The sequence below is a fragment of the Lissotriton vulgaris genome, chromosome 3_1, assembly GCF_964263255.1.
Source record: "Lissotriton vulgaris chromosome 3_1, aLisVul1.2, whole genome shotgun sequence".
Classification (NCBI taxonomy): Eukaryota; Metazoa; Chordata; class Amphibia; order Caudata; family Salamandridae; genus Lissotriton; species Lissotriton vulgaris.
In genome coordinates this window covers 830,035,745-830,052,864 of record NC_141689.1, presented here as the reverse complement: position 1 = coordinate 830,052,864, position 17,120 = coordinate 830,035,745, and the positions used below count along the sequence as shown (strand labels likewise).

Sequence of the window (17,120 nt, the reverse complement as noted above, 5' to 3'; positions counted from 1 at the left end):
CCTTTCTGGGTGTCTCAAGTGTGGTTTCCGGCAGTTTTGGAATTGGCATGCAAAGTTACTTTGATTCAGGCAAGAGAAGGTTTGTTGTTCAACGAGGTATGGTAAGAACATCCTTGGTATTGAAAAAAGGTTTAAACCACCTTGTTTGGAAAGTGTCAGGAGTTCTGGAGTATTCGAGGGACTTTTGCAAGGGGCTGCAGAGTTACTCAAGGAGTCTAGGGCACCTGGGACACGAAGAAGATACAGAGGTGTTTGGAGATTTTGGGTTAGTTGGTAAATGGAGAGGAATTGGGATCCTGTGGAGGTGCCTGTGGTGGAAGTTGGGAATTTTCTGGTTGAGAATTTTAAAAAAGGCTTAAGTTATAGAACAACGAACTCTTGGTGGGCAACCTTCGGAGTCGGAGGAAAGCAGTGGTTGGTGGTAAATCTGTAGGAAGTAATGCTTTGGTATTTAGAATTTTGAAGAGCATGCGGATTAAGAGACCTCCTAAGTCAAGGTCGGATGTTTTATGGGATGTAAATTTAGTATTAAAACTTTTCATGGAATGGCCAGCAAACAAATATTTGTCTAACAAGAATATTGCTGTTAAGTTAGCAACTTTGTCATGTTTGGTATCATGTAAGAGGCTATTGGATGTCAAATGTCCGGAGGTAAGTAATACATTATTTGGACCAGACGGTGTCTTTTTTTTTAAATTCGGAAGAGGTCAAAATCAATGACAAGTTTGGGTTTTTACCCAAGATATGATGAATGTTAGAATCTGTGTGTAGTAGAATGTTTGAGGGAGTTTGAGTGTAGAGTTCTGGAGAAGAGAAGAGCTTGGGAGCATCAATTATTGATATCTTTAGTTAAACCTTAGAGCGGTAAGTACAACAACAATTTCAAGATGGGTGAAGTTTGCAATGAAAGAAGCTGTAGTGAATGTTGAGCGATATAAAGCACATTCAGTGAGGCGTGCTATGGTAAATAAAGCTTGTTGGTCTGGAGTAAGTTTAGAGAACGTTTTGAAGGCGACATATTGGTCAAATGTGGGTACTTTTGCAAAACATTATTTTAGACCAATTGAGCACATGTCGGAAGTGTTAAAGGGCTTTCAACATGCATAATGGTAGCCTCCGGACATGTAGTGAAATGATGATTCTCAGATTAACATGACAAGAAAATCAGGATTTCAATAAAAACACGGAGGCTAACATTGTCCCCGCCGCCTCACGCTAGGAGCTTGAAGAAGAAAAGAAAGGAAAGAAGAAAAAAAGAATTTTAAATAATTTAAAGATTTGATAAACAAGGAATAGGAAGGGGGTAAGCATAGAGAGGGTTTATTAAATTTGTATGTGAAAGGAAGAATTGGAGGTTTTTGAGAATTAAGAGTTTAATTTTTTTTATTTTTTTCAGATGCGCAGATGTAAGGTGCAGAAGTCCTTGAAAAGTTGCATGGAGGAGAACGAGTCTATAGCTTCGCAGTTTTGCGTTTAAAAGAGGAAGAAAGGGGGAGGAGCCAAGCTCGACAACGAGATGACCGCACGTTAGCTCGGCTCCGCCGCCCTACCTGCCTACAATCTAATATCCTGTCGATTATCCTGCCCAAAACGGAAACCAACTTATATGCAGAGCTTTGCAGTGACTTACCATCCATCCTGGTGGGTCCGGTGTACGGTGGATCCACAGCAGTGTCCTCCCGGAAAGTGCGGCATTCCCGGGGTTGAGACCGGGGCCTCGCCCTTTGCGAGTTGCCGGCGAGACGGTGTCGGCGGCGGCCTCGGGTAGAGGTCTGGGGCCGGCCGGAAGATGCCGATGTGCGAAGAGCCCGGAGGCAAATGAACGTGCCTGGGACACTCGTCCGGTGCTCCAGAGGTGGTGTGCGGCAAGTTGTGGGTTGGGGGCGCCGTGTCTGGAGGCTCCCCCCTTCGTTGCCGTCCGGCCGTACCGGGCTCCTTCGCTTGGTGGCGAAGAGGGATTTTGGCAGAGCGGTGTCACCGGCGGGTCCCCCTCCCTTGTGACCACTATTTCAGCGCTGTTGGTGCTGCTCGTGCGCTTGAGGGGGGTCCCGCCGCGGTTCTGCTGTTGAGCTCACCCCGGAAGATGAGTCCGGAGAGATGGAGTAATTGTCGCAAAATGGCGGCTGCTGCCATGTCCCGTGCAGGGTCCAGGGATGCCGATTTCTTGCCCTTGCACTCCGCTTGGGCCTGTACGGGTGAGCTCGAACCCACGATTGGCGACGTCCTGCAAGCTTTGAAGTCCTGGAGGTCGACCTTGGTCCGGGATTCCTGTCTGCAGAGGGATGTAATGGCCTCCATTGCTCCCGGGCCAGCTTTTGAGGACGCGGATGGGCCCGGTGCGGTCGCTGATTGTTCCCCGCTTTCTGGTTGGGGTAGCGATGATCCGACTCATGAACGGGTGGAACCGCTGGAGTTCATTGACATTGGTATATACGACTGTTGTGAACAGTTTCTGCATTGTCCTCGGGAGAGGGGGTTCTATTGGCTGCTTCCATTGATAATTCAGCAACTTCTCCATGGCCTTTCTTCATCGCCATGTCCTATGCCCACTGGATCTTCGCACATAGCGACGTTGGCTAAGAAGGGACTAGGATGAACCCGGTTCTTTTCGGAGGACTACTGATTGGTGAATGGAGTTATGGACTGCCCTACATTGTGATACTTTGTTATTTCCTTCGTATTTGTGTGTTGCTGAACACTTGCCAGTTTCGTTTTGGGCATCACTCATGGCGTAAGTGGGCGGGAGGCGGGGGCCGTACCATTTGCTAATGGTTCCTCTCCCCAGGCTTTTCTTCTTTCTCCCTTTCTTTTTCCGTTTCTCTATACTCTCTTTTTCTATATTTCGGGTTCATAATTAGGGCGACAGGCACGCTGTTGGGGGGGGTAGGCCGTAGCCTTCTGCAGGGCTGCAGGGTGGGATGGGTGGAGTAGGGTCTATTAGGTTGTTCTTTGTTTCTATGGCTCTTTTGTATCCTTTTCTTGGGTCTCCACTACTGTGTGTAACCCCGCGCGGGGTGAGTAACTGTGAGGGGAGGAATAGGTATTTTACGTAACATGGTACTCATGGCACTGTTTCTCCCTAATTTATCGCTCCGCCCCCAAGCACGTTCGCTCTTTGTATTATTGCTCGCCATTATCACTGAGGGGCGGGTACAATAGCGTGGAGTCCCCATACTTCTTTTCTGTTTGGTTTTCTTGTTTTCTTACTTCTTGGGTCGGGATGTATAGTGATTGCAACTTATCTGTTTCCCTGATGAGTTTTTATTACTGCGGAATTGCTGTTCAGTTAGTCTCTGGGTACAGGTGGTCGGGCGTGGAAACTACCGTTGAGGAATTATAAGCGAACCTGTGTCTTGCATGCTATGGACCTTTCTGATTACTGTATTTTTGCTGTATTGCAACGAAACAGTTGGATTATTCCCCGCCATGTACTCCAGGTTGCTGCCTATACGACCGATCCTTTATTCTTTAAATATATAAAATTAACCTCCTCTAATCCTAAATCGAGTGGTTCTAGTTGGTTGATAACATTGACTTGCAGCGTTAGGTAATATCATCTAACCACTCTGTGCCTTTAACTGATGATGGTGCTTTCCAGTTCTGTTCCGTGGCCGGCCTCCGGGTTGTAGGCCCGTATTTGTATGCATCCATTTCCTCAAATAAAGGTTTTCAAAAATTAAAAAAAAAAAAAAAAGAGGAAGAAAGTTCCATGTTAGTCTTTTAGTGTTAGCAATTCCAATTCTGGATTGTTGTATAGTTTGAAGATTCTTTGAAGGTGCTGCTGGCAGGAGTAACAATAAAAGATTAGGCATAATGTTAACCTCCGTGTCTTTAATGAAATCCTGATTCTCTTGTCATGTTATTCTGAGAATTGTCATTCCCTAAAACAGTTATTGTTTCAGGTTTGTGGTAGGATGAAGTGATCTAGGGTCAAAGATGAAGGAACGTAATATATTTAGTGAAGCACTGTGTTTGAGGGCAAGTGACCATTGAATAGAAACAGAATCATTTTTTTTATAACAGTGTGCATTCAAGCAAATTGAATTGAATTGGGTTTGTTGTGCAACATATTGAAAAATCCGCCACCACAAAGGTTATTATCACCAGATTAATGAGCTGTTTGAGACTAGTTTGTGTGAACAAAATACTATTGCGTATTTTAGTGGATTGTAAGGTTCTAATGGTTTAACACCTTATTCTCTGGCCTATCCTATTCATCTTTATTACTTATGTTTTGTTATGCACAAATGTTTTGAGGATTAATCCGATAAAATGATTGATCATAAATGAAGTCATTCGCTTTCAGATTATTACTTAAAAGGTCACAAGTTGTCTAATTCTGAGCCTAATTCTTTAATCTTAGCATATGTTTGATGCTGCATTATGCCCAGTGCACAAGGCATTTTAGAAAATTTTCCACTCCTTTCACTATTTGTCCCATGTATTTAACACTTTTTGCAGATCCTTATTTAATTGCGACATGTTTTTTCCTCGTATCTGATTTTCCTCTTTTCTTTCTGTGAACAGATCCATTGAAACCGCAAGCACAAAGGTACACAGAAGAATTTAAAAATCCGGTTGGGTATTACTATGACAGCTCCATGCTCACCAAAAGAGAAGATCCCAAAGTAGTAGCTACCTTGCATGCTACTGATGTCCAGAGACCTGGTGGATTTTCCAAGACCCAGGAACAAACTTCCACCAGTGGCTATTGGCAGAGGCCCCCACTTGGTTCAGAAGACAGCAGATCTACCCAACAAGGTCAGTGGCAGTTCAGTAGTGACTCTTCTCAGCCTGGTGGAGTCACAAGTATTCAGGCTCAAAAAGGAAATCAAATAGGACTTGGTAAAGGAAATGAAAGCCTGTTTCAGTGGATAAATGATAAAGGTTCCTCTGGCTGTCGACAAATGATGCACCAAGAAGTCTTAAAACACAAAGTGGGTGATGAAATGATGAGGGTTAAAAAAGAACAGAGTCAGCAGAGACTTAAAGCTATGCTAAAAGAAGAGGACTTTCATGCTAAATGTGGGGCTCAGTTAGTAAATTGGGCTGACTTGCCTGTTGGACAGGTCTATGAAAATGACCCGTCATGCTGCGATCTACACACTGAAACCTTCAACAATATGCTCATGGCATTCAAGTGTACCCTCATGAAAGAGCATCGGAAAGTCTTCTACGCAACAGTAGAACCAGGCCTAAGTCACCCAGGGTTCAGGCGGCCGAAGTTGGACGAAGGCTTCATGGAAATGTTTCTAGACAAGTATGATTCAGAGGCCAAGATAAAATTTTTGCAAAGCATAAACCCTCTCAATAATTACCTGGAGAATATTCAGCACTTGATGTTGATGGCGACTACACCCTTGTTTCAGGCCTGCAATAATTATGAAGTGAATCCACTCACTGCCGCAAGCAGTTCCAGTGAACTTCTGGTTGCTCTTAAAAAGACAATTTTGTTATGTCGCCGTTCTTTGGTCCTCTATGGGCAAACCTTTGGCTTCATTTCTTCTATGAGACAGGAAAGGATCCTGGATGCATCAGATCTGAAGGGAAAGCCTCCTCCCCCTTCGCACTATCCAAACTTAGAAGATGAGTTTTTGTTTGGAAAGGACTATTTAACAGAACTTCGAATAAATGAATTACGACATTGGAAGAAAATAGACAAGTTCCCAACTATGAATAAACCTGATTCTACTGCTGCACAGGAAGAACTGAAGAGGTTGCCCCAGGACAGTCTAAAGGACGTACTGCCACATGGTGAGTGTACATTTCATGTTTGTGACAATAATGCTTTTGGTAGCTCTTTTGACTTAGTTTTGAAAGAATTATTGTTCTCATGTTAGAGCAGTTTGCTTAGTTCATAAATTAAATGTGACTGCATCCTCCAAATAGCTTTATTTTGTTATACCAGTTTCAACTTTCTGCATTTCTCAATTCCAAATCTGACTTTGCTCTCTCATCTGAAAATTAGTCCCTACAGGCCCCATCTCAGTTCTTTCTGCTGCATCACCTTTATGTGTATGTCTCTCTCTCTCCTTTTTAGATGAAATGGCTGCCAATATTTTCGTTTGCGCTATCGTTTTAAGATTGAGTTAATTTTGCCCAGCGTCTTCAGAGTGTGATACATCCAATGTAAAAAACTGAATTTTAGTAGCTTAAATAGAGTATTTATCGATGACTATCCATCTTCTAGTTCTCGGTTTGTAAGTAGACCAGGTGTGGTCTCCATGGCCTAATACCATGTACACTTCCTCCAGTGTTTATCCAGCATCCACAGTAGCTTCCTCAGCTCTCCTAGTGTGAATAGTAAATGTAGAACCTCATAAGTGTATGGCTATAGGTTCTTGCCCTCTAAAGTTGTTCTTACCTCACTAGCTAGTCTCTCATGCACCAGAAAGTTCCCAACCGGTAACTCGCACGTTTCCACAGCATCAGAAAGCATTCTGAACCCAGCACCTTGGTGTTTCTCCAGTATTAGTCTGTCTTTCATAGATTCACATGCTTGAATATTCCCCGTCGTCGAAGTGAGAGTCCCACGGTAAATAAAATAGCAATAACATACCAATAACATATGTATGTAAATACATAACACATGAAATAATACTAGAAAATACATAATAAATACTCAAAAACAATTCCTACATAGGAATACATGGTAGAGAGAAAAAACACTTGTAACATATTCCTGTCATTATGTTAGTCCAAACTACAGCCAATCAGGCGCCAGCACCCTTCCAGAACCTTCTCCTCAGATCTCAGACCCTCGGATTTTCTACTGCACGTCGTGTGAAGGGAGTCTCTGCTCAGTCTCTGCTCAGTTTTCTCAACTTCTTCAAATTTTCCAGTCTTCTCAGCATGTCTTCAAGTAAGAAGTCTTTATTTAGACCTTGCTCTTCTTGTGGGAAATTGCGTCTTTACTCTGAGGACCCCCACAAGAAGCGTATTTATTGTCTTTATCCTGACCATGAGGTTGGTAACTGCAAGGTTTGCAGGACTTTCTCTACAAAGACCCTTAAGGACAGAGAAGGCTGTCTCCTCATTTGGCTCCAGCTACTTAAGGATAAGGATTTGGCGCTGTCAGATGCAGAAAGTTTGCAATCTTTACCTTCTAAAGCAGCCTCGAAACGTAGTAGTGTGCAGGATATGCCTTCTCCTTTTCTAAAGAGGAAGAAACTTTCCCTGTCTGTGGCTCCTGCAGTGTCTTCATCACCTCCTACTACCTCTACGCCCACGAGACCTGGCTCTCAGGCGTCTTCTGCTGCCTCCTATCATGTTTCTGCTCCGAAACATGTTTCATCGTCGACGGGAGCGTTGATGATCGTCCCGTCAACGAGATCAGCCGCCTCCGGATCGTCGACGGCCACAGTGACGACGACATCCGCTTCCGGATCGTCGTCGACGTCTTCCATGTCGACTAAGCTATCGCTTAGCTTTAAGACTGTCTCGTCGACGATACCTATTGCCTCGTCGTCGACAAATAAATCTGTTTCGTCGTCAGCAAAGTCATCGTCAACGAAAGCTCACAGGAAATCATCTTCGTCGTCGGTCCCGTCGACGGCGGCTCCATCGACGGCGGCTCCATCAACGCCGACGACTTCATCGACGACCTTACCGTCTACGATGGTTCCGTCGACGGTGGATCTTTCTGCAACAACTTCGTCGACGCCTCTGCCAGCGTCGTCGACGGTGATTCCTTCATCATTTGCTTCATTGCCTTTGGTGCACTTCTCTTCCACCGTGTCTGGCTCTTCCACCGGGTCTGGCTCTTCCACCGCCGACCACTTGCACCATCGTCGTCAACGGCCAGTTGACCAACTATCCATCCCAGATCCACAGCCTCCGAAGCCCATGTTCGCCACGGGCTCTGAGCAGGATTCTGACTCTGACAATGATGTGGGTGATTCCTTCAGAGTGGCACGCAGTCCTTCGGATTTGATTATTGAGTGCCAGGATTACGGTGACGATGATGACGACGACCAGTATTCTCAGGCAGACGAACACTCTGTACAAGTTCCAACTGCGACACTGCCTTTGTCGCTCATCTCAAATCTCCAACATATGTTGGATGACTACAACCGCCGTTTCCCGCCTTCTCCACAGGGTACGCCTATATCTCATATGCCTGCGGCTGCGGCGGCTCCTGTCCCTGTTCCGCCATCATTGCCACCAACGCCTTCACCACAGGTTCAGACGTCAGTGAAGATCCACACTACGGTGTACCCGGTTGATGATGACCTCAATCCGGAACGGGAAGAGGGAGAAGTCCACGATGATGACGATGACGCCGCCACCCACATGGCTGAGTGGGACGACTACCAAATCCAAACGCCTTCCCCTCCTCCGGTAGAGCCTGGGGATTCTCCTCCGGTGGACAAGGCAAGTTTCCATCAGCTGATGGATAGAGCGGCTCAGCGCTTCAAGTTGCCTAGAGTCCAGAGGGAGGAGGACTGTTTCCTTTATGATTTTAAAAATCAACCATTCAAGCAAGTCCACACTATACCCAACATAGACATTATATGGACTGAAGGGGTGAAGCTCATGCAAACTCCAAATTCACTGCCAGCTCAACTGCCTCGCCTTGAGAAAAAATACAGGCGCTCGTAGGTTCTCTAGCGTGCCTTTTCGCTCATCCAAAGCCTGACTCAGTGGTCACTCAAGCTGCACAACGTCGTTCCCGGAATCCGGCATCTCCAATTTCTGCTCCTCTGGATTGGGAAGGTCGTCGCCTGGGCGCTTTTGGACGCAAATTCTCCACTATGGCATCCACTACGGTGAGGGCGGCTAATGCTTTAGCCATCTTAGGCCGCTACGACCGCCCGATGTGGTCAGACTTGTCTGCCCTGGTGAACTTCATCCCTGACGGTTCCAAGGCTGAAGCTTTAAGGATTCTGCACGGCGGTGAGAGGACATTGGAGGAAATTATTGATTGCGCTGTTGACATTGCGTGAACTGGCTTTCGTCAGCTTGCTTGGGCAGTGGTCTTGCAGAGGCAGGGTTGGTTACGGTCCACCTCTTTCCGCCAGGAAGTACAATCCAAGATCCTGGATATGCAGTACGACGGTGAGTCGCTTTTTGGAGCGCACATTGATGAGGCTTTGCAGTCCAATAAAAAGGACACTGATACTGCTCGCTCATTGGGGACTTAAAAAGTTTCGGAAGCAGCAATTTCGGGGTGCACGTGGATGCGGCACCTCCTCAACTTTTCGTGGAGGAAACACTCAATATCGCTTCTACCACCAAGGTAACCAACGTTACTCATCCAACCAACAGCAGTCCACCCGACAGCAGCCGACCAAATCCTAAAATCCTCATATAGTGGATCCACTCCCAAACGTCAATGACTTGTGTATCCCCCCCAGTGTTGGAGGTTGAATATCTCTGTTCTTTTCTCAGTGGTCCTCCATCACCTCGGACCGCTGGGTTCTGGACATTGTGGCAAAGGGTCATGCTTTAGAGTTCATCAAGATTCCTCCTCCCACTCCACCGTCTGGCCAGCCTCCCCACCTAAAGGAGCTTTTCCATCAAGTTTGTCTTCTAATTCAGAAAGGTGCCGTTGAAGTGGTTCCAAAGTCTCAGAAAGGAAAAGGTTTCCATTCCCATTTCTTCCTAATACTCAAGAAGACAAGAGATTGGCGACCGATTCTGGATTTGCGAGCGCTCAACAGGTACCTCAAGAGCCAATCCTTCGCATGCTTACACTAGTAGAGATCCTGCGTCTTCTCTCCATGGGCGACTTCATGACCACCATCGACCTTCTGATGCTTACTTCCATGTTCCAATTCTTCAAAAGCATTGGAAGTACTTGTGCTTCCGGGTGGGATGGAGAGTCTTCCAGTTCAAGGTGTTGCCCTGCGGCCACCGATCCGCCCCTCGTGTATTCACGAAGGTATTGGCTCCAGAAGTGGCTTACCTGCGTCTCCGAGGCGTCCAAATCTTTCCATATCTGGACGACTGCCTCCTCAAGTCACAGTCTCGCAAACAGCTGCTTCAACACACTCGTCTTTGTCAGGATGTGTTTCGATCTCTCGGCCTAGCCATCAATACCGACAAGTCTCATGTCGAACCGGCTCAAAGCAGGAATTTTCTGGGAGCAACATTCGACACAATACTTTCAAAGGCATTTGTGTCCCAAGAGCGTCAACAAAAGATCCTCCGCATGGTGTCTCTGATTCGGGCAAGACTGTCCGTTTCTGTCTGGATCTTAAAGTTGTTTATGGGGATGGCATTGTCTTGTATTGCACTGATCCCAAATTGCAGACTACGGACTCGCCCCATTCAGGAGGGATTGGACGTACAGTGGCGTCAGGTCACCAGTTCTTTCAACGACCTTGTGGGTGTCACCGCTCGCATGAGAACAGCTCTCCAATGGTGGGCGCAACCGTCCAACCTTGCGACAGGAACTTCTTTCCTCTCCACCACTCCAGAACTCACACTCATTAGAAGGCTGGGGTGCTCACCTTCAAGGCCTCTCCATCAAAGGCAAATGGTCTCTGCTTCAACGTTCCTGGCAGATCAACAGGCTGGAGTTGATGGCAATTTTTCTGACACTCAAGTTGTTCCTTCCTGTGATTCAAGGGGAATCAGTGCTCATTCAGACGGACAATACCACCAGTATGCACTATGTCATTAAGCAGGGCGGAACCAGGTCTCCACTCTCGTCTCGGCTGGCTCAGTCGATCTGGGATTGGACAATCCGTCGTCAAGTTACCCTGGCGGCAGTGCATCTGCTGGCGTCTCCAACATCCTAGCGGATTCCCTCTGCAGGTCCGCGTCATCGACCCACGAGTGGGAGTTGCATCAACCAACTCTCAACCTCGTTTTTCAACAATGGGGTCATCCGTGTCTGGATCTCTTTGCAACACAGGAGAACCGGAAATGCCCATCTTACGCCAGTTGGCATCCCCACCACGGGTCGTGCGGGAATGCCGTTTTGATGAATTGGTGCGATCTATTCGCCTACGCTTTTCCTCCGATTTCGTTGGTGCCTCGTGTGCTTTGGAAGATGCGGAGGCAGCCCTGCCACGTTCTCCTGATCGCCCCCAGATGGCCCCGACAGGCATAGTTCTCAGAGTTGCTCCTTCTGTCCCAGTGCGAGCCCATCCTCTTTCATCCTCTACCAGACCTCCTCACGATGGACAAGGGTCAGATTTGCCATCCAAACCCCTCCTCTCTGCAATTGTTGGCCTGGAACCTAAGCACCTTGAATTTGCGCATTTAAATATCTCGCCGGAATGCAGAGACATTCTCGCTCAGGCCAGAGCTCCGTCTACCATTAAGACTTACAAGCTCAAATGGAAGAGTTTCTGTCATTGGTGCGTGGCTACTAATATCCATCCTATCCATTCCACTCCAGAGCAGCTACTTCCGTTCTTTTTGGACCTGGCTTAATCCGGGCTTTCCCATGCTACTTTGAGAGTTTTCTTGGCGGCAATCTCTCGTTTCCGGCAGGATGGCTCCTCCTCTCTCTGCTCTTCCAGAGTTATTTGTCAGTTTTTCAAAGGACTGTTCGGAAAGTTCCCAACTCTTCGGCATCCTCCTCCCACTTGGCATCTCAATGTCGTCTTAGCCCAACTAATGAAGGCGCCATTCGAGCCTATCCATAGGGCGGACTTAAAGTTTCTGACCTGGAAGGTAGCCCTTCTCCTTGCTCTGACATCATTTTGTCGCGTGAGTGATCTTCACGCTTTCACTGTTAAACCTCCTTTTCTCCAATTCAAACCTGACTGTGTGGTGCTTCGCATCAACCCAACTTTCCTGCCGAAGGTGCCTACGGATTTCCATCTAAATGAGCCAGTTTTCTTAAAGACTTTCTTTGCCGATCCTCAGTCTCCGGCAGAGCAGCAATTGCACTCTTTGGACATCAAACAATGCCTTAAATTTTACATCAGCAGGACAGCCCCTTTTCGCAGGTCCGATCAACTGTTCATTGCCTCCGGACGCATGCATAAAGGGCGCCCTGCTACCAAGCCAACTATTGCACGTTTGATTTCTTCAGTCGTTGTCTTCTGCCATCAGCAGGCCGGCAAGCCTCTGCAATCTTCAGTGAGGGCTCATTCCACCAAGGAGATGTCATCCTCTACCGCCCTGTTTGCTGGTGTGCCGCTTCATCAGATCTGCGGAGCAGCCACGTGGTCCAAAAGGCAAACGTTCACGAAACACTTCTGCCTAGATGCCATCATCGAGGCGGATACAGCAGTGGGACAGGCAGTACTTTGTCAAGGTGAGCCTCTGTCTTCCCTCCTCCACTATGGTTTTATATGATTGATATCAGTACTTACATGACTGTATTATTATTGTCTCATTGGTTTCTCCATGCTGTTATATAGCAATCGGACCTCTTCGGCTGTTACTGCTTTCTATTCTATTCAAGCATGTGAATCCATAAAAGACACCCTAATACTGGAGAAGAACAATTGTTACTTACCTGTAAACAGGTGGTTCTCCAGTATTGGTGTCTTTCATAGGTTCACATGCGACCCACCCACCTCCCCTCAGGGCTCGCTTCTCCTCATCAACTCTTTTGTCACTCTTGTGCTACGAAAATCTGAGGGTCTGATCTCTGAGGAGAAGGTTCTGGAAGGGAGCTGGCGCCTGATTGGCTGTAGTTTGGACTTACCTAATGACTGGAATATGTTACAAGTGTTTTTTCTCTCTACCATGTATTCCTATGTAGGAATTGTTTTTGAGTATTTATTATGTATTTTCTAGTATTATTTCATGTGTTATGTATTTACATACATAGGTTATTGGTATGTTATTGCTATTTCATTTAACATGGGACTCCCACTTCAACGACGGGGAATATTCAAGCATGTGAATCTATGAAAGACACCAATACTGGAGAACCACCTGTTTACAGGTAAGTAACAATTGTTCATCTCCCCTACAGTGGCAATCCCTGTGTCATGTAGACCTGACAGTGGACGAGACAAAGGAGGTCCATGTAGCTTGTATATCTAGGAACATCTACCTCACTTATCTGTTCTCTTAACCCCTTCCAGGCTCATGACGAGCTGGGCTCGTCATGGCGTAGCCTCTTCGCACGCTGATGACGAGCCCAGCTCGTCACGTAAAGTGCGTTTTCGCAAATCTCAGTGTGCGAGCGGAATAACGCTAGCGCGCATGAGGTTAAACTATCTGTCCCTGCAGTATTTCACTACTCTCAGCAGACAAAGAAGCTAAAGTTTTCAGTTTCAGAAAGAAGCCATCAGTCACCACTGCCAATCCAGTTTCCTGTGTGGGAGATGCAGAAAACTATCTGGCTGCCAACTGAATCTGAGCTGCTATATAATACATTCTGTAAACTGAAGCGCCCTATTCTCCATAGGTAGGCCATTCTGTGCTCCCGGTCCTCATAATATCCTGAGCAGAATAGTATGCAGTTTTTTACATAGTTTCATAAGTGGCAGCTTTCACAAATTTGCGTAGTAGTACATCAGTCTTGGAAAAGCACCTTTCTTCCCTAGTACTGTTCTAGCCATTTCTGACAATGATATTGGCCTCCAAAGCGAGATATTACCCCTAAGAGATAAGAAGACCTTCTTAACCATTACTAGCGATAATGTCTGTTCCCGCAATGTAGCTCTGGACCCATAAATATTGAACCCTCCTGTGCTCGCATTTGAGGATCCGACTTTATAGGAGAAACTGTCATTAGAGCCAGTCGAAGTAATCTGAAACATACAGGACTTTGTCCAGTTGCCCTTGAGCCCAGGTATGCTCCCAAATTCTTCTTTTGTTGAATCCAACCCAGTGCTGTCATCATGCAGGTTCAGTAGCATATTGTTTGCAAATAACGATATGATGTGTGATGTGCCTGAGCCAGTAATGCTTCTGTTTCCATTTTTAAATTGTGTTTCATTAACAAAATCCTCCATTGTTCAACATCCTTCGAACAATTTCTAAGAACATTTGAGGCAACACATGTTCTGATCGCAGATTTATACCGTATATTACATTAATACTGTAGCTCAAAGAGATGGGGTTACCTAACAAAGTGGAAATTAGAGGGTGCATTTTCAGATGACGTGTGGGAACGTGCGTTGGTTAATACAAATGCTTTTGAAGCATTCAACAACGGAAAGTTGATTACATGTGACTAAAGGCAGTACACCCCAAAAAAGTGCATCCTCGCTTTGTGGTGTTAATGTATGATTATTCTGACATTCTAGAAGAAGATCCTTAGTTCTGTTAATACGATTGCGTAGGAAAAGATCTCTAGAATACCAGGTAAACTATTAATACAAGTAGACTCATCCTACAGAAAAGAGGGGGCAAATTCCTAAAACTCTACTCTAAGACAAGCTATGCACATCTAAGAGACTAATAATTTTATATTAGAAAAAAAGTACTCTCAGCGGAGTGTCAGTGCCTCACGGCTTCATGGCACACTCGGACAATGGAAAAGATTACAAGTAACACTCCGTGATCATTTGCACAGTTTGACAAACTCTGGAGCCCACTGATAGGCTATTGATCTCTAAATACCCAGGGGAGAAATTTTCCACAGAGACTTCAAAGCCTTCGATTGTTCGATTAGAGGAGATGCCTTTTTTTAAGGAAATTGTTGGAGTGATGGGGTGGGCTCCTAAGATATCTCTAGTGACATGATTGAGGAACTCCCACACCGGGAAGGAGAGAGAAGATTAACACTGTTTTCCTTTTTTTCCCAGTGTTCTATTTCCTTAGTAGGAATATGATACAGTTCAGTTGAATCATTAAAACTCAATACAAGTGTCATAAATGAACGGTTTACCTTTCTGTCTTGTGCAGCTGAGAGTTTAACTTCACCATGCAAACTCTTTTAGTCCAGCTTTATCCAAACCCCATATGTTGCAGGAATGTGAAGAGCTACTTCCAACTGATAGTGTTGAACACTTGTTTTAAATCAACTGCTATTGCCACTGGTATGGGAACTATTGCAAGGGTTCCCTCTATCACGTGCAAGTGCCAACTATTTTTTTGCGTTGTGCTACATCCTGCCACTTCCTGGCACAAATCCACTGTGTTCCAAGTGGACCAGAAGGGGAGCATGCAGAGTAGTTAGCTGAATCCAGGGTCTTGTGAATTGTGTTCTAAAATTACAAAGGACTAAATGAAGCTGCTACTTGTGGATCACAACCAGGTTTTGGGAGTGGCTTATTTATTGGATAAACCCCCCATGATGTTTACACTGTACACCTTGGGTCGTGCTGTGGATTTTCCACATCTTACCTACCTTCCAATCCCAAGTTGCGTATGAAAATTCTTAAAGTTCAACCTAGGCATAATCCGATTTTTTTCTAGACCTGAAATGTATAAGAGCGTGCAGGACCAAAATGGTCTTTGTCGGTATTTTTTTATGTGTACTGCTTGATATGTCATGTTTCTAAGGATTGTCCTTTTTTATATATAAAATAGCGTGCAGTAAAATGTTAAAACCCTTACTTTAAAAAAAATCTGATGCAGGCCCGACTTGATGCAGTTGCACTTTTGTTTAGTATGTGCTGTTTTGATGTTGCAGTGGGAATTGCACATTTTCCACTTTTTTTTACGTAGGGACAGTATTCAACCTTTGATGTTTTTCTATTGCTGTTATTTGTTTGTATTTATTGTTCTTGAAAATGTTTTATTGAACAATTGTCCCATTTAACTTATTACTACTCCCCACCCCCTTCCTTGATAGTTGCGTTTTATAGGACGCCCTTCTGGTTTGGTGGCAAGTAACAAATCAAAACGCTTGGGCGTCAACAGATCTCTATAAGTTACAAAGGATTCAGAAGGTGGTCCATCATAACCTTTAACTTCTTGTACCCACTTCCTTAATCACTCTTTTCACTTCTTTAACAGTCAGCGTGGCATCAAAGTGCTCCCTCTGTGTTGCCAGTTGTGGTTAATCATTCCATAAAAAGATATTCATGTATGGTTGATGCAATGCCTTATCTTCCCTCATACAATTTTGAACAGTACTCCAGTAACACTTGATTTACTTTCTGCTCAGTGAACACCCCGTCCACCTGCTTACTATAAAGACGTGTAATTGGGGGCCCATCTAGCATCTGGCGTAATCAGCCATGACAATAACCAAGCCATTTTATCTCTTTCTGTGTTTTTTTCAGTCCAACACTACCTATAGTCCAGCCATCCTGTTCATTTCAATAATTAAGCATATTTCTCACTTACTTTAGCTAAATCATCTAGCACCCTTTCAGCATCCATGGTACGCATTTCTAACTCCCTCAACCATGTGTCTAGATTACTCATCTCACATCTTAAATTACTTCTCACTGGGGGGCCCCAGTGAAAATTCCCCCTGATCCCCCAATACACACCTTCCATTACACAAGGCCTTTAATTTCCATCCTCTCATTTTTCCTAAACGAATGTACAGTCTTTTCACCATTGGTAATTTTAAAGACGGGATACGTTGGGGCACTAGCCTGTAATTTCCATTTGTGCACAGTTGTCCTAGATTCTCACATCCGGAGTAACATTGAATGGGGCTATGAACAGATATCCCATTAAGAGGTATTGTGCTTGAACTACCATGCAATTTCCAGTTGAGCATAATCATTCTAGATTCTCCCCCATTGGAATACCATCAAATGGGGATATGACCAGATCTCGCCCTGCAAGGGTGTCCTGCTTCCATGTTTAAGGAGTAGACTTTAATAAAAAATACTTGCTAGTCTCACATGGATATGCTTTGCATGGGGGAAATAAGAGTACTCCTTATCATCCGGATTACGCTGCCTCCAAGAGTCAACCAAGTTAACTAACCAGTCACTGAGCTTTCTAGTAGTACCCCAGAAAATTATTTTAGTTAAAAACACCTCACAAGAACTTTGGAACATTGGAGTAATGCCTATTTTATTAAATCAACTATTACCACTAATCAAAAACCGAGTTAACTCTTCCACATCTGACATTCCTGTGAAAGTTAAATATTAAGATTAACATTCTATTAAACAATTTCAAGTCTGAGGTAAGAAATATCCCTCCGGTTGGTGTGCCTGCAGCGGCAGCCGCAAACCTCACTACCCTCTTCTCTTTCACTCTGCTTCTTGATTAGGATTGTGTGAAACTTATAGCCTTGAGTTAGCTCTCAGGAAGCCCTTTGCCCCACTTCCAACATGAAATTATTT

At 45.1% G+C, this 17,120-nt stretch overlaps 1 protein-coding gene across 1 annotated transcript in view; it reads left to right on the top strand.

The window, feature by feature from the left end:
• LOC147727090 (uncharacterized) overlaps window positions 1-17,120 on the top strand; it is a 681,874-nt gene that overhangs the window by 199,537 nt on the left and 465,217 nt on the right. The window contains exon 3 of the mRNA XM_086961139.1: window positions 4,528-5,754. Coding sequence (XP_086817265.1) covers window positions 4,528-5,754 — 1,227 coding nt within the window. The remainder of the gene's footprint in view (window positions 1-4,527; window positions 5,755-17,120) is intronic.